The sequence below is a fragment of the Capricornis sumatraensis genome, chromosome 6, assembly GCF_032405125.1.
Source record: "Capricornis sumatraensis isolate serow.1 chromosome 6, serow.2, whole genome shotgun sequence".
Taxonomy (NCBI): Eukaryota; Metazoa; Chordata; class Mammalia; order Artiodactyla; family Bovidae; genus Capricornis; species Capricornis sumatraensis.
The window spans coordinates 9,784,705-9,805,004 of NC_091074.1; the positions used below are offsets into that span (position 1 = coordinate 9,784,705).

Genomic DNA, 20,300 nt, shown 5'->3' on the forward strand with positions numbered 1-20,300 from the left:
AAGCAGGTAAGTCAAATTACACAGGATAAACAAGAATAAGAGAGAGAACAAGGCAGAGAAACTGAGTGGAAGGCTGCTGCACTGACACCAAGCCAAGCAGCCTGTGAGTAAAGAAAGGCAATCAGAGAAAAAGCCAGCAGTACAGCGAACTGGTTCTCTGCAGGGGTAACACAGGATGAGGGCGAAGGTGTAGGCTGCAGCCTCAGAGACACATGCGCTCAAGTACATGGAAAACTCACGGAAAACAGGTAGAAAGATGAGAGCTGAGTAAGCGCACAATGATACAGAGGCTCAGAGTGCAAGAACTACAGGGTGAAGAGGAAATTAGGACCCTCAAAGGCAAGGCCGACAGCACCGAAAGAAAGACAAACTGATGTGACTCCAGTGGAGGCGATGTGCTCAAACGCAGATGCGAGCAGAAGCCAGAACACTGACAGGAAAAGGGGAGGAGCTCTCAGGTGACGACATCCTAAAGGGAAAGTCGGGCTAAGAAAAATACAAGCACCAAACAAAAGACATCTCAGTACCCAATGAGGTAAAATTTGTGTTAACATCTGGACAAAAGAAGCTACATACAATATTATAAGAAGCCTAGATTTTTAAAAATTAGCTCAAGATAAATACAAATAACTGATTCAAGAAGCTTGAAATGCAAGAAATGAAGGTTGTTAGAAACAAGGAAGATAATTAATTAGCCAGGAAACTCCATCAAGGTGATCTTCACACACATTTTCAAACCTGCATCTTAAGGCAAGATTCCCAGAATCAGAATTTTGCTAAGTGGTGGTCACAGGGACTTCCCTGGCAGAGCAGTGGTTAAGACCCTGTGCAGGGGGCACAGGTTTGATCCCTAATTGGGGAATGAAGATCCTGTATGCCTCATGGTACAGTCAAAATATAATAAAAATTATTTTTTAAATGTGCCAGCAGATCTTGTGTCTGCTGAGGTACTTTAAAAAAAATATTATTAAAAAAAGAAAAAATGTGGTCACAGCTCCTATAAGACTGGTTGCTCCTTGAGTTTACTGTCTGGCACTAGTATCACCTTAACTTTGAGGTTCAAGGTTTCTGTTCAGCAAAAATAATGTATATACACATATCTCTGAGGATTATCTGCCTAGGTAAAGCATCTGCCTACACTGTGGGAGACCTGGGTTCAATCCCTGGGATGGGAAGATCCCCTAGAGAAGGAAATGGCAACCTACTCCAGTACTCTTGCCTGGAAAATCCCATGGACGGAGGAGCCTGGTAGGCTACAGTCCACAGGGTCGCAAAGAGTCAGACATGACTGAGCGACTTCACTTCTGAAGATATCTATACTCAAAATAATGCTGAAAACACCGTATTGTAATACTGAAACAATGGAATCTTTTAAACATCACTTTATAGTCACCAATTACAAGCACAGACTGACGTTTTAATAAACACAGACACCCATGGAACCTCTACCACAACTGAAAGCATATTCATCAGCCAGAAAAGTTCCCTCATGTTTCTCACTTGGATCCAAGGCCCCTCATTCCAGGAAACACTGATCTCTCTGTCACAGAGACTGGGTTTGCCATTTCCTACCATTTCATATAAATGGAATCACACAATATGCACTCTTGTGCCTGGCTTCTTTCACTCATTTTTGACTGACCCATGTCAATGCATGTATTAACAGACTATTCCTTCTCATTACTGTCCAACATAGTGTCAAACAACACAATGTCTCTTACATGTCATGGTTATCTATGTAATCAAACTATACATAGAGTATTTCACAATTTTCCTAAGAACAGAGATTCATAAAAGATAGATAAAGCACAGATAAAGCACTGCAAATCAACTACAATTAAAAAAAAGAGAAAAAATTACCTATCAGAAGAACCAAAGGAAAAAAATGGATAAAGCAGGTAAGTCCCAGATTTTGCAGACACTAAGTAATCAACAACAGTTGGTTATTTATACTGTGCAAAATGTCTTAATATTTAGAAGTATATAATAATAGTATGAACTCTGAAATATTTCCCTTCATGTTCATTTTCATCTTTATTTTGGGGGTTCTCCTTAACTCAATTCAAATTTTACTGAGCTTCCAGGTACTTATCAATAGTACAGAAATCAAGCAGCCTAAGAAGTTAACTATTACAAACCTCATGGGGAATAAGTACAGAGACTAGCAATGAATTTGTGTTACGTCATGCAAAATAGTGTTACTAATCCTCACAGAAATCAGTATAGAAGTTTATGAAGCAAAGCAGAAACTTAATAAGCACGTAATATCTAACACTACCTATTATCAAACATTGGTAAAACTGGACTTTAGGATTAAATACGGCTTTAAACATCATAGGAAGGAAGATGCTTTCTTGCATAAAAAAGACATAAGCAAATGGAGAGGAAAAACATGACCAAATTCTAAACACTAATCATGAACTTGATATAAAATACTTGACCAGATCTCAGGGCCTGTATCCTGGTAAGTTTTTATTCTCAGATCATAGAAGATATGGGTTAGTTATTTCAGAATGGGCCAAATTCTGATACTTCCTTATCATTCAGAGGGTAGTAAGTCCAATGTCACAGTACAGTGGATAGTACAGTAAAAAATGTGTTAGTCGCTCAGTCATGTCCGACTCTTTGCCACCCCATGGACTGTAGCCTGCCAGGCTCCTCTGTCCATAGCATTCTCCAGGCAAAAATACTGGAGTGGGTTGCCATTCCCTTCTCCAGGGGATCTTCCTGACCCAGGGATAGAACCTGAATCTCCTGCATTGCAGGCAGATTCTCAGATGAGAATTGTAGCCCTGGCTGACACTTTGGTTTCTTCCTGGTAAGACCCTGAGCAGGGGATCCACTATCCATGCCCACACTCCTGAGACAACTTAAGGCACATGGCTGTGCCTTAAGCCATGGAGTTTGTGGTCATTTATCACACAGCAGTAAAAAATGAATGTGTATGATTATTATATAGTATCATCTGAGCCACCAGGGAAGCCCATGTCTACATAAAACAGAGAAACTTTTATTCAAATTATAAATTTTAGGGGAAAAGAAACAAGTAAGAATGGTAATCAATTCTACTTAATAAATATCTAACTGGTGCCTAAACATCAAGTTTAATGAGATGGGTCCCAGGAAGTTACAGTTTAAAGAACTTAATAGTTGATTGGATTGTATGAATTAAAAATTACAATACAGAGGAATAATAGTATATATTCATTTGTTACTGCTGTGCCATAAATGACCACAAACTTCAGGGCTCAAGGCACAGCCATGTGCCTTTAGTTGTCTCAGGAGTGTGGGCATGGACAGCAGGTCCCCTGCTCAGAGTCTTACCAGGCAGAAACCAAGGCGTCAGCCAGGGCTGCAATTCTCATCTGAGGCTCAGGAACCTCTTCTGAGCTCACTGGATCCTGGCAGAATTTGCTTCCTTGTGCTGTCATGGCTAAGTTTACCACAGTTTAGAGTTCTTGCTGGCTGTCGGTCAGAGAGCCAGCAGACGATCTCCCAGAGGATCCCTATACTTTCTTGCCATGTGAACAAGGGCTTTTTTCCAGGCCAGCAGTTGTCCCCCTGACCTTCTCACCTTCCAGCCTGCCATGAGGAAGTCTTATAATGAAGCAGTGACGGGACCACAGCAGTGAATATAGCATCAGCAATGCCACAGGACACAGCCTGACTAAGGCGGCTGCTGCACTCCAAATTCAGTCTCACCCACACTCCAGTGGAGGAGAGAGCATTAGGTGTAATACCTGCAGTCAAGAATTTGGGGACCACCTTAGAATTTAGCCTACCACAGATTTGGAAAGGATGCTATGAGTGCAAGAGAGGAAAGGCAAGATTCAGACTGGCAGAATAAAGAAGGGAAAAGGAAGTTAACAGGTAAGCCCTTGAGAGTCAAGCTCTGGGCACTGCTCTTGAAATTTTTCGTTTTTTCTAAATGAAGAAATTAAGGCTCAGAGAAGTGAAGTAACTTGCCCAAGGTTATATAGTCTGGATCTGCCTAAAGAAAATGTCTGAACTAACCTATCTAGGTCCATGGCTAGCTGGGTCACTGATCACCTAAGTAAATGCTTGGAGTGGGGAGTGGGGAGGGTGGGTGGGCAGGGGCCATAAAGTGAAGAGAACCCAAGTGTGGGGACGAAGCTGCAGCAGCCGTGTGCAGTGAGGAGACTGCAGTCCAGTCCTCAGCTCTGTGTGACTAGAGCACACAGCCAGGTGTGTGATTTTAAAAAGATGGCGTAGGAATGGTGAATCACAGCCTTCTCAGCAAACTTTTTAAGCAATTTTAACTGTCACATACGAATCATCACTACAAGTTACATAAATACGTGCAGGAAAACTAAGAAGTCCTAACGATGCTGAAGAACTCTAGTAGAAACAAGCCAGGTGTAGACATCTCACAGAGCAGGGTGAAAGCGGAGTTAAAGAGCAGCAGTGTGCATGCATGGGTACCCAAAACCTACCTTCATTTCACCGCTTCCACCAGCACTCAGCACATTCCTCCAGCCTTGTTCCCTGGCCCTATTTATTCTCTCCAACTTTGAGGGGAAAGAAACAAATAAAACACCATTTCAAGTATTTAATATAAAGTACATGAAATATACTGAGTAATAAAAAGGAAACCAGTGTATTCCTTTAAAAAAAAGGGGGGGGGCATGCGTGTGGGGAGGTGGTGGAGTGTGCTGGGGAAAATGGACCATCCTCTCACCCTTTCCTTTTCCTGTCTTTTCACCTGCTCAGCCTTCAGCAGACTAACCTGCAATAATTTTAAAGACAAACTTCTTAGAACTCTTAAAACCATTATCATCTCCAACTTGGCTGGAGAAGAAAAATAACAGTGAAATAACTACCTGATCCTTAGGTTTCTTTTCTTTCTCACTCAATTCCAATCTTCTTTTTCTTGGTGCTTCCTTAAATTAAAAAAAAAAAATTATCAATAATACTACTTTTTCTAGCTTAATCAGTAAAGTTAGCATACCGATGGTAGATGTATATCCTGGAAGGTTTAAAAACAGAAATAAGTTAGAGGTATTTGTTTGAAAGAAATAAGGAGGAAAGGTTTGGAGGTTTTATAAAATTTGTTTCTTTCTTCATAATTAGTTTTACAAAGCTGTAAAATAAGCACACAGATGTCTTTATACCTCAAACAGTTTCCTCCTTTCTTCTCCAGGATTCACTTTCTTCACTGGGGTTTGATGGGCCTGGACAGGAAGTAAAACTACAAATTAGATAAGGATTTTGAGGTATCCATTTGAAAAATTCAAATGTATGGAAATTTAAAATAAGAAAAACATAATGCCAATACTGCCATAACTCTTTCAAAATACATTATCCCTCAAAAAAAAAAAAAGGAACCACTTAAGTGGCTGATACACTATTTGTTCAAAAAGGAGAAACACGGGATCCAAACACACCATGGAAAAAGGTTCTTCCCCAATCATCCAGTAAAAAGTGTACTCAGGTAGAGATGCTAACTCTAAGTTCTCTAACGTTATGAAAACAGAATGTCATCTAGAGAGCCCAACTCTGAAGAAATTTTTCTTAAAAAAAAAAAAATGAAGTAAGAGTTAACACTTAACTCCTCTCCCCACCTCCAGATATAACCATTGTTAACATTTTCATAAATATCCTTTCCGAGACTGTTTCATGAACATGAATACACACATAACTATATACATGTATATACACACATAGTCTTAGCTTTTTACACTTTTTACATAAATATAATATACAATGTATTACGATGGAAAAATGTTTTTCACTATTAACAATGTTCCCTGACATTTCCACATTGTGGTAAACAATTTAACAATGGCGATATTCCAAACCATGGATATAATTAATTTGTTCAACTACTTTTGAAGGAAGGACATTGGGTTGGTTCTAATTTTTCCCCATACTGTTAGAAACATTCTTGGAGGTACATTTTGTATCATATGCAAGTCTTTCAGAAGGGCAATTTGTAAATGGAATCATAAAGTAATAATGAAATTTAAGTGATGAGAAAAACTGCCACCTCAAGAAGCTGCATCAACTTATACTCCCATCAAGGAATTCATTTTCTCATAACCTCACAAATAATGAGCATTATCAATGTCTTAAATTTTTAATATCTGGAAAGACTAAGAATACTTTCCAGTATATTAGATAATTACATTTCTTCTTTAATACACTAATTGTTCGTCTTATTTCATAGTTGTTCTAATTTTATGGGCTATTTGTATATCATGAAAAATAAAGAGTATTTCAAATTTGTGAATTTTTTTTACATTTTGTCTTTGAAGAGCTGTTTATTGTATCTTAAACTGTATAGAAGTCTGTAATTTATATAGTTAAATCTGCCTGTCTTTTCCTTTATGATATCAGCATAAACTATTTTACTAAAGAAGACATTTCAGACCTCATTTGCTTCTGCCACTTGGATAGCTTCATTTTTATATTCAGAAGTTATATATAATCTAACTTAAATTTAGATTTTAAAATATTAAAGTTAGATTTTTTAGATTTACCTGGAATAAATTTTTGTTCATGGAATGAACTGGGAATCTAATTTTTTTCTCTAAAAAATCCAGTTATCTCATAGCCATTTCTTGGCTGATATTTCTTTTTCCACAATGGTTTGAAATGCCTCATTAATCATATAATAAATTCAAATATACATTATTACATAATAAATTCTAATTTCTGGAATTCTCTATTCTATGTCATCTATCCATCTTCTTTTTTAACTATGATATAAAGCCACCTATAAAAAAGTAGATAAAGGAGATACACAGAGGTTAGCAAAAATAAAGGAAAAACCCAGTAACTACTACCCAAGTCAAGAAACAAAATAATGCCAACATACAGAAACCCTCCACATGTCCTTCCACAAGAGAGACAGCTACTGTCCTCACTTTACTAATCACTACCTGACTTGTCTCTGTTGCTCTGTCACCTGGATACATGTTCCTAAACAATATGGTTTTTTTTTTTTTTTAAGTTCTGAGTTCTATATAAATGGAATCATACAATATATATTCCTCTGTATCTCACTTCTGCTGCTCAACACTGTTTTCAGAATAACCCTTGTTATTATGTTTATTTATCTGCATTTGCTTTCTTCATTGATAAACAACATTCCACTGATGTGGAGTCCTTTCTTGCACAGTTATCCTGCACTTTTCACAGCAGGGCTATTCTATAGTAACTGAGGGAGTGCCTATTTCCTTTTCTAATTACTATTCTATAGTTACTGAGGGAGTGTCTATTTCCTTTTCTAATTGTTCACTGTCACATGCTCAGCTTCTATCAGGCCACGTCACTGAATTCATTCAGTGTTCTGCTGCTTCATGAGGATTTCCTAGGTAGGGAATCATATCTGTAAGTGTCCAGATTTTCTCATCTCTCCCAATATTTATGTTTCTCATTTCTTTCTCTTTTTAATTTCATGGGCTAGGCTTCTGGAATAACATCAAATAATAGCGTCATTACAAACATCCTTGTCTTGTTCCTAACTTTAATGTAAATGCTTCCAACTTTTCATCATTATGTATAATGCTTGATACAGGTTTCTGGTATATGTAACTGGGTCAAGAATTTTCACCTCTATTTCTTGAATCAGAAATTTGAATTTTTAAAAAAAAACCACTCTATTGAGGTATGATGGACAATACAAAGAGTTATACATGGTTAATGTAAACAACCAAATAAGTTTTTTTAAAGAGTTAAAATTCTACTGAACTTTCAGTATCTACTGAGATAATTTATATATGATTTTTTTCTTCTAATCTACTAACAGTGAAATTAACCAGTTTCCTACTGTTGAACCATCTTTCCACTCCTGAAATGTATCCTATTTAGTAAGTTTTGAATTATTCTTTTGATAAATTGCTTGATTTAACTTAACTTTAAAAAAAAACATTTTTAAGGATTTCTGCATGTGTGCTCATAAGTATAAATGACCCATGGATTTCTTTCTTTTATATCCTGTGCTAGCTACTCAATTTTGTGATCAATGTTGAGCCTACTACAGGGACAATTTTTCAAACAATTCAAAGTATAGTTCTAAATATACCAAAAACATATTAAAAGTATTTATAGAAAACTCTTAAGTTATGTATCATGCATCAGTTTAAAAGTTTTCCAGCTACCTTAGGAAAAAATACATAAAAAGAAACACTATATAAAAATATTCATCTGTTAGGTTTCAATACAAAGGAAAGGAAATGTTACTTTAAAAAATTATTTCAGTGATCATTTACATTATTATTTAAAAAACTCAGCATTTGATTAAATCAGTAAAGTATCTCCACTAACAATTCCATTTCAGTAGTGGCTGTATTTTGACAAAAGTCAATGTTATAAGAAATTACTTTCATTTGCCACTTACTGCTTCAATTTCCTGAATTTTGTAAAATGACTATAACAGATAAGCACTAAAACTCTAAAAGTGAAGTCAGAATAATACAAAAAAAAATATGACCCACAATCAATATGAAATTAATAAAATTAATTCCAACATATCACTGTTAAGATATATTATATAGCTCCCAACATACAAAAAAGAAGTAGAAATGGGTCAAAAGTTTTCTTTCACTAAAACAAAAAAAGATACTTAAAATTTCTGCCCACTTTAGAAAGCAATATGAGAGGGGTAGATGAACTGAGAGACTGGGGTTGACATGTACACATCACTGCTGCTGCTAAGTCACTTCAGTTGTGTCTGATTCTGTGTGACCCCATAGACAGAAGCCCACCAGGCTCCTCCGTCCCTGGGATTCTCCAGGCAAGAATTCTGGAGTGGGTTGGCATTTCCTTCTCCAAGGCACATATGTATACTAAGTCGCTTCAGTCATGTCCGACTCTGTGCAACCCCACGGACAGCAGCCCTCCACGCTCCTCTGTCCACAGGATTCTCCAGGCGAACACTGGAGTGGGTGCCATGTCCTTCTCCAGCATGTACACACTACTATGTATAAAACAGGTAACAGTAAGAAGCTACGGTCTAGCACAGGAAACTCTCCTCAATGCTCTGTGGTGAGCTAAATGGGAAGGAAATTCAAAAAAGAGGGGACTAGTGCATACAAAAAGCTGATTCACTTTGTTGTACAGCAGAAACTAACACAGCATTGTAAAGCAACTACACTCCAATAAAAATTTATTACAAAAAAAAAAGAAAGCAACATGATACATAATTTCAACATAACTTCCTCCTTAGGAAATGCAATTAATTTAATGAATACATTATTTGAGTACAATAAAATGATGATATTTAAACTATGTGATATCATTAAATGGGTTGATAAACTGGTAAGAGGAGAATAATGATTTTCTTTTACTGTGTTTTGTCATCTTAATTAAATGACCATCATAAAATATCCACTTTATAGATGTTTTAACTCAAAGTTACATTAGCAATGTGCTAAGTGGTATTAATCTCACACAATGACTGTTAATAAATAGTAGCTTTGCTCCCTGACAAAATGACACAAGCAGTAGGTTCTCAGAAATATCCCACCTCTTCACTGTATTATTAGATCCCAACTCCTAACCAAACTTAGGCTAGTTATTTCAATTTTCACTTAAGCCAACCATGTATCTCACCACCTAACCCCATTAACACTAGTGGTAATGAGGTGACAATAATACTGAAATACTTACAAAACAGTAGCTTTCAAACTTTTTCTAAAAGCAACCCACAGTAAGAAAGATATTTCACATTCAGACCCAATAAAGATACACACACAGACATTCCATAAAATACTTTTAACTATGTTTAACTGAGTCTGTTACTTTCTATTCTATTACTTAAAAAAAAAAGTCCCCGTTCCTCACTCACTAAAATGATTCTGCCACCTCTAACGGACAGCAACCACCCACTTTTTAAATAGTAGACTGCTTCTGGCTGCACTATTACTGAACTACAAGAAAAAAAGCAGCTGTAGATAATGTTCTTCATGGTATTACAAAGTTAACATTTCAAAGTATGTTTTATGTACATACACCTTAAACTAGTGGGGGACGCTACCTAGGAGCTTTGTAAAAACACATACTGCTTTCATACAAGAGAATTACTTGGCAATAAACAGACCACACATTGCATGACTTCATTCACAGGACACATTCAGAACAAGCAAATCCACACAGAAAGAAGTAGACTTAGCCCAGCAGTTGCCCAGGGCTATGGGGTTTAGTGGAGAACAGGGAGTGAATGCTAATAGAAAAGGATTTGAGGGGCGGCAATGAAGTGCTCTAAAACTGATTATGGGGATGGTTGCACAATTCTTGCAAATCCATTAGAAATAATTTAATTTCAGACTTAAATGGATGAATTATAGTATGTGAGTGATAACTTGATTAAACTATTTTCAAAAACCACGTATCCTCAAGAGTTGCTGAATCATAATTTCTGGACACAGAGCCCTCCATTTTGACAAGATTCGCAGGTTAAACCTTGCCTAGCAAATCTAGCACTGGTCTCAACATTTGTGAAAACACGACACTCAAAATCTTAAAAATATTAACCTGAGTGATAACAGCATCTCATTATACATGACTAGCTTTAAACAAGATTATACAACCATTTGCAACAAGAGAAAGTTTAACTAAGACACCTATGTACTCTTAGGTAAGTCACATGGAGGGAAAAATTATCTCTTGGTGCACCAGACTGTCCCAGATATAAGATGCTCAAATATTTGTGAAATAAAAATGCCAAAGGTGTTCCTCTGAGATCACATGGGTATTTTCAGAACACAATCCACAAAGAAGAGAAAAATATGTAAAACATCCGTACTGAAAGAAGTGTGTTGTTTTGCTAAAATTGAGAGCCAAAATACTGAAGCACATTCACGGAGCTCCCTCTGGTGGCTTAATAACCACTCCTTTTCTTTTAGAAAACAGCTGTAATTATTATAGGAACTGGAACAAAGAAAGTTTTCAGGACATGCAGGGGCATTGGCAGTCTCAAACAGGAAAGGGCAACGATCGCCCTCTGCTGTCAGGGCTGCCCTGAGCCTGCTGAGTGCGGACACACTGAGGAGGGCAAGGTAGCCTGGCCCAGAGTGAGACTGAGCAGTGAGCAGCAGTCACACTGGGAACAGACTCTGCAGGCAGGCAGAGAGGATATGATGGTGATAGTGACCAGGAGTCAGCAGCGACTCTAACAGTGTGTAGTGAGACAAGGACCCACAGGCTGGGGAGGCCATGCGGCCCGGCACGCACAGTTACACACAATGATGCTGAGAAACCCAGCAGACACTCACTTAGAGATGCAAGGACAGGACAGGTCTGGAGCTTGGGAAAGGAGTCCAGGCTCGAGATGCAGCTCAGGGTGTGGGTTTACAGGTGTTGTCAGAAAGCGAGGCCGTCCAGGGGTGTCCCGGCCGACCTCCTGAACCACTTGAGCATCCGAGTCAGGGACGTGTGGAGGAACTCACACAGGAGGCGAGAAGAACAGGTAGGCAGTGAGGGAGACAATCAGCAGAGTGGGATAGTCTGGGCTCAAGTGAACAAAAAGTTTAAAAAAGGGTAACCAAGTGAACCGAAACTGAGGCAGAGGAAGAAGATACCTGATCACTGGATGGAACCACTGGGGCTCCCAGAAGTCTTTGCCAGGAGCAGTGACCCAACAGCTGTGACAGAGCAAGCTCTGGGCAGAAAGGGTTCAAGAGAGAAGGGGAAACAAGGAAGCGGAGACATTCAGACAAGGCTTCAGGAAGTTCTGCCATTAAAGGAGCAGAGATCCAGGGAAGTGGCTGGAGGGAGACATGGGAGGGAAGGAAGGGTTTTCTTAAGAAGACTGAAGATATGATATGGACGGTCACCCACCAGGCTCCTTTGTTCATGGGATTCTCCAGGCAAGAATACTGGAGTGGGTTACCATTCCCTTCTCCAGGGGATCTTCCCGACCCAGGGATCGAACTTGGGTCTCCTGCATTGCAGGCAGATTCTTTACCATCTGAGCCACTGAGGAAGCCCATTTGTTTGCTAACAGGAATGATTAAGGACAGAGGGAAAATATGATACAGAAGAGAGAGTGAAGTCCTTTAAAAGGCAAAAATAATACTAAGAGATGGCATACAAATGGCAAGATCGACTCTTGATCAAAACAGGCAGATCCTCCTGGAGACTGGCAACAGGTAGGACTGACAGGCAGGAGTGCTGCTGAGTGTGGGCAATTTTCCTCTACTTGGCTCTTTTTTCTCAGTGAAATAGGAAGCAACGTTCATCACCCTGAGAGAATAAACAAGGAAAGGTAGGAGATAACCGTCTAGAAAGTAGGAGAGGAACTGGCCAGCGGAAACATGATTGGGGCAGGTGGTGGGCGACAGTGCACACCTGACACTGTAGGTTTAAACCTGAAGTGAGACCAGTCAGAGAGCTGCAGGCTTCCTCCAAGCACACCCACTGGGCGGGGCAGTCAAAAGCTCTGGAAACTATTACAATGAGAGAACATGAAATTAAAGCTGGTAAAGGAAAATAAAAACAAAGACGGGATGGCCAATGATAAAACCAGGTAAGATCCATGGAGCCAAACAGAACAAAGACATTTTCAAGGCAGGTTCTCAGAGACCAACCTGGAAACACAGGAAGCAGGTCAGAGTGGGGTCCCTGTAATTGAGACTAGGAAGTAGGTGTCCTTCCTGATGACAAATGTGATGGCATGCCACAGGGGAGATTTAAAGTGAGGCAGGAGACAAGATCATCAAAGAGAACAATCAGAAAACAAAAAGGCAGTGTACCACCGAAAGGACCATCATCTCAAGACACTGAAGTCACCAAGAACCGTGACATCACCGTGAAGAGGGAGGAGCAGCACGTGACACAAAGCCTGGTGGCGGGGCTGAGGAAGCCAGGGCAAGTCCAGCAGTGACATCAAGGAACACAACGCGATCGTCCTCCTCCAGACGCAGCAGGACTGAGGGACTAGAGAGAAAATGGTCCCCAAGAGAGCTGCACAACAGTGCGTGCGACTTTCAAAGTAAGAAAGGTGCGGAGATCTTGACAAGTTGAGAATGCAGGGGCTCTTGCTGACCATGGACTAGCTGAGGGCTCTGAGGAATAGTTCGGGCACTCTGCAGAGGCAGGGGCTGGAGCACGGTAGGACCACAGCCTCAGGGAGCTGAGAAACTTATCTAATGAGGGGATGCATGGGTCCTGGGTGCCTTGTGTAACTAAAGAAAAGAAGGCCAAAGGATATAATGGAACTCATCCATTTAGGCCTGATTATGTAACTATTAATAGTATGATTATATAACTATTAATAGAAAGAACGAAGCGGCTGGGCCAAACAGGAAATGACACTGGTGGATATGTCTGGGGATGAGTAAAATCTGATGCTGTAAAGAACAGTGTTGCATAGAAACCTGGGATGTTAGGTCCATGAATCAAGGTAAATCAGATGTGGTCAAGCAGGAGATGGCAAGTATAAGCACTGATATCTTAGAAATCAGTGAACAAAAATGGACAGGAAAGGATGAACTGAATTCAGATGACCATGCTATCTACCACTGTGGGCAAGAATCCAAGAGAAGAAATGGAGTAGCCCTCATAGTCAACAAAACAGTTCCAAATGTAGTACTTGGGTGCAATCACAAAAACAACAGAATGATCTCAGTTTGCTTCCAAGGCAAACCATTCAATATCACAGTAATCCACATCTATGACCCGACCACTGATGCCAAAGAAGCTGAGCTGATCAGTTCTATCAAGACCTCCTAGAACTAACACCAAAAAAAGAAGTCCTATTTATCATAGGGGACTGGAATGTGAAAGTAGGAAGTCAAGAGATAACTGGAGTAACAGGTAAGTTTGGTCTTAGAGTATAAAATGAAGCAGGGCAAAGGCTAATAGAATTCTGCCAAGGGAACTCACTGGTCATAGCAAATACGCTTTTTCAACAACACAAGAGATGACTTTACACATGTACATCATCAAATGGTAAATACTGAAATCAGATTGATTATATTATTTGTAGCAGAAGATGGAGAAGCTGTATACAGTCAGCAAAAACAAGACCTGAAGTTGACTGTGGCTTAGATCATCAGCTCTTTATAGTACAATTCAAGCTTAAACTAAAGAAAGAAGGGAAATTCATGAGGCCAGTCAGGTATGACTTAAATCAAATGCCGTGAATATACAATGGAGGTGACAACAGATTCAAGGGATTAGATCTAGTAAACAGAGTGCCTAAAGAACTATGGACAGAGGTTCGTAACAGTGTACAGGAGGCAACAAACAAAATCATCCCAAAGAAAAAGTAATGTGAGAAGGTTACAGTGGTTGTCTGAGGAGGCTTTACAAATAGCTGAGGAAAGAAGAGCAGCAAAAAGCAATGGAGAAAGGGAAAGGTATACCAACACTAAATGCAGACTTCCAGAGAACAGCAGGGGGAGACAAGAAGGCCTTTTTCAACAAACAATGTAAAGAAACAGAGGAGAAAACAAACAGGGAAAGACGAGATCTCTTCAAGAAAACTGGAGATATCAAATGTACATTTCATCCAAAGATGGGCACAATAAAGGACAGAAATGGTAAAGATCTAATAGAAGCAAAAGAGATCAAGAAAAGATGGCAAGAATACACAAAATAATCGTTTAAAAAAGACCTTCAGTTCAGTTCAATTCAGTCGCTCAGTCGTGTCCGACTCTTTGCGACCCCGTGAATCGCAACACGCCAGGCCTCCCTGTCCATCACCAACTCCCGGAGTTCACTCAGACTCATGGCCATCGAGTCAGTGATGCCATCCAGCCATCTCATCCTTCTCCTCCTACCCCCCAATCCCTCCCAGCATCAGAGTCTTTTCCAATGAGTCAACTCTTTGCATGAGGTGGCCAAAGTATTGGAGTTTCAGCTTTAGCATCATTCCGTCCAAAGAAATCCCAGGGTTGATCTCCTTCAGAATGGACTGGTTGGATCTCCTGGCAGTCCAAGGGACTCTCAAGAGTCTTCTCCAACACCACAGTTCAAAGGCATCAATTCTTCGGCACTCAGCCTTCTTCACAGTCCAACTCTCACATCCATACAGTACCACAGGAAAAACCATAGCCTTGACTAGACGGACCTTAGTTGGCAAAGTAATGTCTCTGCTTTTGAATATGCTATCTAGGTTGGTCATAACTTAATGACCCTGATAACCACGATGGTTTGGTCACTCACCCAGAGCCAGAAATTCTGGAGTATGAAGTTAAGAGGGCCTTAGGAAGCACTGCTGCCAATAAAGCAAATGGAGGTGATAGAATTCCAGCAGGCTATTTAAAATCCTAAAAGATGACATTATTAAAGTGTTACACTCAATATGTCAGTAATTTTGGAAAACCCAGAAGTGGTCACAGGACTGGAAAGTTCAATCTTCATCCCAATTCCCAAGCGGAGCACTACTAAAGGATGTTCAAACTACCAGACAATTGCACTCATCTCCCATACTAGTAAGGTTATGCTCAAAATCCCTCAAGCTAGGCTTCAGCATTATGCGCACCAAGAATGTTCAGTTGTTCAAACTAGGTTTAGGAAAGGCAGAGGAACCAGAGATCAAATTGTCAACATTCACTGTATCATAAAGGAAGAGAATTCCAGAAAAATATCTACTTCTGTTTCATTGACTATGCTAACACCTTTGATTGGTGTGGATCATTAAGAAACTGTGGAAACTCTTAAGGAGATGGGAATACGAGACCATCTTACCTGTCTCCTGAGAAACCTGTTTGCGGGTCAAGAAGCAATTGTTAGAACCTTATATGGAACAACTGACTGGTTCAAAATTGAGAAAGGAGTATGACAAGGCTGCTTATTTAACTTATACACAGAGCACATCATGTGAAATGCTGGGATGGATGAGTTACAAGCTGGAATCAAGATTGCCAAGAGAAATATCAACAATCTCAGATATGTAGATACCACTTTAATGGCAGAAAGTGAGGAGGTACTAAAAAGGTCTCCTGATGAGGGTGAAAGAATCGAGTGAAAAAGCTGGCTTAGAACTCAATATTAAGAAAACTAAGATCATGGCATCCAGTCCCATCACTTCATGGCAAACAGAAGGGAAAAACATGGATGCAGTGACAGATTTCCTCCTCTTGGGCTCTAAGACTGCTGCAGATGGTGACTGCAGCCATGAAATCAGAAGACAATTGCTTTTTGGCAGGAAAACTATGACAAACCTAGACAGCGTATTAAAAAGCAAAGACATCACCTTGCCGACAAAGGTCTGTACAGTCAAAGCTATGGTCTTTCCAGCAGTCATGTACGGATGTGAGAGATGTATTATAAAGAAGGCTGAGTGCCGAAAAATTGATGCCTTCAAATTACAGTGCTGGAGAAGACTCTTGAGAGTCCCTTGGACTGCAAGGAGATCCAACCAGTCAATCCTAAAGGAAATCAACCCTGAATATTCATTGGAAGGAGTGATGCTGAAGCTGAAGATCCAATACTCTGGCCACCTGATACAAAGAGAGGACTCATTAGAAAAGACCCTGATGCTGGGCAGGAGCAAAAGGGGGCGACAGAGGATGAGGTTGGATGGCATCACTGATTCAATGGGCATGAACTTGGGCAAACTCTGAGAGACAGGGAGGGACAGGGAACCCTGGCGTGCTGCAGCACATGGGGTCACAAGTGCCGGACACAACTTTGCAACTGAACAAAAACAACAAACACAACAACAATAAAAGTAAAATCCACAAACCCAGGGTGCCAGCTGTCACAGTGCCCTTCAGCTGGAAATATACCCTTCACTGCCCTGCTCAAGACCCTGGAGCTGGACAGTGCACGCATCATGCATGCCTAAGACGAAGAACTCCCCTACTGTGAGGTTCGCCTTACAGCACACCTATGTACCGAAACTTTTTTCTGAGCATTTGTGTACATGTCTGTGCAGACACAGAGCAAAACCAACAGGTGCCATATTCCAGAGAATACAGCAGCTACAGACATGAAGAAAAATGACAAATTCTTGCAACTAGTCTATGTTTTTAGGCACAGCACCTAAATGCTACAGGCTTTAATTTTCTTTTGAAACATGACAGACCATAAGATCATATCCCTCCACATATTTAATAATCTCATCATGAATCCTTAAAATCAAATTTTCCCCAGATTTTTATGATGTTTATCTCAGATGTTTATTTATTTTGTGCACAAAAACAAAAGGTTCTGCTTAGGTTATTCAACAATGATTTCACTTATAATGTTACTTTCTTTTTACTGCACCAAATACTTAATGTATCTACTTAATGTCTCTTCATGACTTCTGTAAGTCTCCTAAGCTTTAGAAGACTGGTGAAGCAGAGAACAGCAATGCTCTTTAATAACTCAATAAAAACAATCCTACAGACATCAAGATTAACTGAACTGAGTTGCAATAAAATAAGGTCAAACTGAATGTTACTAATATACAGTTTGTAACATCATCACCACATCATACCTGTTTATATTTCTGGAGTGGTTTCCTTTCATGCAATTTTTTATCTATATATTTCTTATTTGTTAAAGGTATTCCATATTTAGCAGCAGGCTTTGTAATTTTCTGAGCAGACACAATAGAAGCCAAGCTTTGTCCTGAAGCTGGTCTTTTAGCTACATGAGAAGATAATACAAAGAATTATTTTCAGAGTTCTTAGTGTTAAATCTTCAATTTCAAAATTCTTCAACACAGAACTTTTTCATGTTCATAATCACTAACAGCGTTCAGTTTGAGATTCTCCACTAAACATCTCCTTCACTCCTTACCACGTGTCAATGCCTTCATAGTGACTATTTTACACTAAAGCCACTTTCTGAAAGAAGCAAGAAGCGACACTCCTCTAAGATACTGAAATTTCTCATAGAAAAAGCACACCCTTAAAACTGATGGTGGATGATGATTGTACACGTCTGTGAATATACTAAAGCACACTGAATCGCTGACTTTAAATGGGTGAATCGCTGACTTTAAATGGGTGAACTAAATAAATAAATGGGTGAAATGAATTTTATGTAGGTTACATTTCAATAAAGATGTTAAAAATAAATTTTATAAAGAACTTTCCATACATTAGAAATTACTCTCAAAATCAGAACATAAACTTCAAGAGCAACTGTTAAACAATAATTCCCTCACTATGAGAATTAATATTTGCTTCTTATATAGTCCGAGTAATGCCTACACCTACAGACCCACTGAAAAACAGGTACTTTAAAAGAATCACTATAGCTTAGGGTCCCAGGAAACGAGTACATTTATGCACTGCAGGTAGGAGTAGAAACTGGTCAAAATGTTCAGAGAACAACATATATCAAGAACAATGTTTACAGGGGCTCTGTATCAATCTAGAGGGGTGGGATGGGGAGGGAGGTGGGAGGAAGATCTAAGAGGGAGGGGATAGATGTATACCTATGGCTGACTTCCCTGGTGGTTCAGACGGTAAAGTGTCTGTCTACAATGCGGGAGACCTGGGTTTGATCCCTGGGTTGGGAAGATCCCCTGGAGAAGGAAATGGCAATCCACTCTAGCACTCTTGCCTGGAAAATCCCATGGATGGAGGAGCCTGATAGGCTATAGTCCATGGGGTCGCGAAGAGTCGGACATGACTGAGCGGCTTCACTTCACATGGCTGATTCGTGTTGAGGTTTGAAAGAAGACAACAAAATTTTGTAAAGCAATTATCCTTCAATTAAAAAATAAATTTAAAAAAGGACAATGTTTATTAATTGATGTCAAAAAACTAATGAGAGAACCACAAAAATATATACACATTCGCATTATATATCAATATTAAACTTTTACTGAAGCCTAGACAGGGTTTAGTCTTAGAACAATGACAAACTGAAGATAAACTGTTAAGACAGATGTAATGAAAATGGAAGTCTACACTTCACATTCCTCAAAGAGACTGCTGCTGCTAAGTCGCTTCAGTCGTGTCCGACTCTGTGCGACCCCATACACGGCAGCCCACCAGGCTCCCTTGTCCCTGGGATTCTCCGGGCAAGAATACTAAAGTGGGTTGCCAGTTCCTTCTCCAGTGCATACATGGATGCTAAGTCGCTTCAGTCCTGTCTGACTCTGTGTGACCCCATAGACGGCAGCCCACTAGGCTCACCTGTCCACGGGATTTGCCAGGCAAGAATACTGGAGTGGGTTGCCATTTCCTTCTCCCTCAGACTAAGGGAGGTCAGAGAGTCCCAGCTGCATTAAGGAAAGTGAAAGTGAAGTCACTCAGTTGTGTCCGACTCTTTGCGACCCCATGGACTGCAGCCTACCAGGCTCCTCCATCCATGGGATTTTCCAGGCAAGAGTACCGGAGTGGGTGCCATTAGGCCTCCTTGAAGTCCTTTCCTCCCTGACTCCCTCTCCCTACTCAGCACTACTCTCCACCCAGTCTGCCCTCCACCCCAGGGTTACACCCTGTGTGAGAACCACGTGATTGATCTCTGCCAATCAGCATGCTTCTTCTTTAGGAGGGGAAAGGAGAAAAAAATTTAACTAGGCGTTTACAAGGAAATACTACCATTAAACTCTGTTCTTCAAAGAATATTTAACTGCATTAGAAAATGATCAAGATATAATATTGTGAATTAAAAAAAGTCTTTCTTTATAATACAACCCTAATTTCCAATCATTATGCATCAGTTATCACTGAAATATATATACCAAATAAATGCATTAAGAGTAGGGTAATTTTTATTTCTTCTTTTTGATTTTTATAATAACATATTACACAATTTAGTGAATGCTTAAAAAATAAAAGCAACATTAGCCATTTGACTGGCAGTTTATATTCACAATTGAAGTGTGTAGAAGATCTGAGAAACTGATACAGTATATTACGGTAAGTTTTTCTAAACACATACTTCAACTGTAATGTGACAGCAATTAGGAAATGTGAGGAATAAATTTTGCCTCTGAGAACTGTAACCTTCTTTTCGAAGACAGATACATAACCACACCACTGGAACCTGGCTACATATATTAACATAAGCACATGCGTGCCAGAAAAGGAGCAAGAGGCACCAAAGCACAAACAGGAAGGGTCCCAGGAGACCACAGGAACAGTACCCTGAACCCCCCAGAGAAGAGGGAGGGCTACTTAGCTCTCATCTGGCTTCTGAGTATGCCCCATTTCAGAGGTGCGCCTTGCAGGAGGAGGAAGCTTCCTGCCAGGAGGGGAGTCAACGAGGGGCTTGACAACTCCTACGTTAGCACCTTGAGTCACACACTCCTCTGGCCAGCTCCTCCCACTAGGGAATCCCGCTCCATTGCCTGGGAGGCTCACCCACTGGGAAGACTGTGCTGACCCAGGGATTCCTGTCTGTGTGACAAGGGGGCTTTGACAAAGATGTGACTTCTCATG

General features: G+C 40.0%; 1 protein-coding gene across 1 annotated transcript in view; it reads right to left on the reverse strand.

Annotated features, from left to right (window-relative positions):
- NEK1 (NIMA related kinase 1) overlaps nt 1-20,300 on the reverse strand; it is a 121,764-nt gene that overhangs the window by 78,775 nt on the left and 22,689 nt on the right. The window contains exons 10-14 of the mRNA XM_068974734.1: nt 17,396-17,547; nt 5,133-5,192; nt 4,839-4,901; nt 4,700-4,747; nt 4,455-4,529 (exon numbers count right to left, since the gene is read on the reverse strand). Of these exons, the coding sequence (XP_068830835.1) occupies nt 4,455-4,529; nt 4,700-4,747; nt 4,839-4,901; nt 5,133-5,192; nt 17,396-17,547 (398 nt within the window). The remainder of the gene's footprint in view (nt 1-4,454; nt 4,530-4,699; nt 4,748-4,838; nt 4,902-5,132; nt 5,193-17,395; nt 17,548-20,300) is intronic.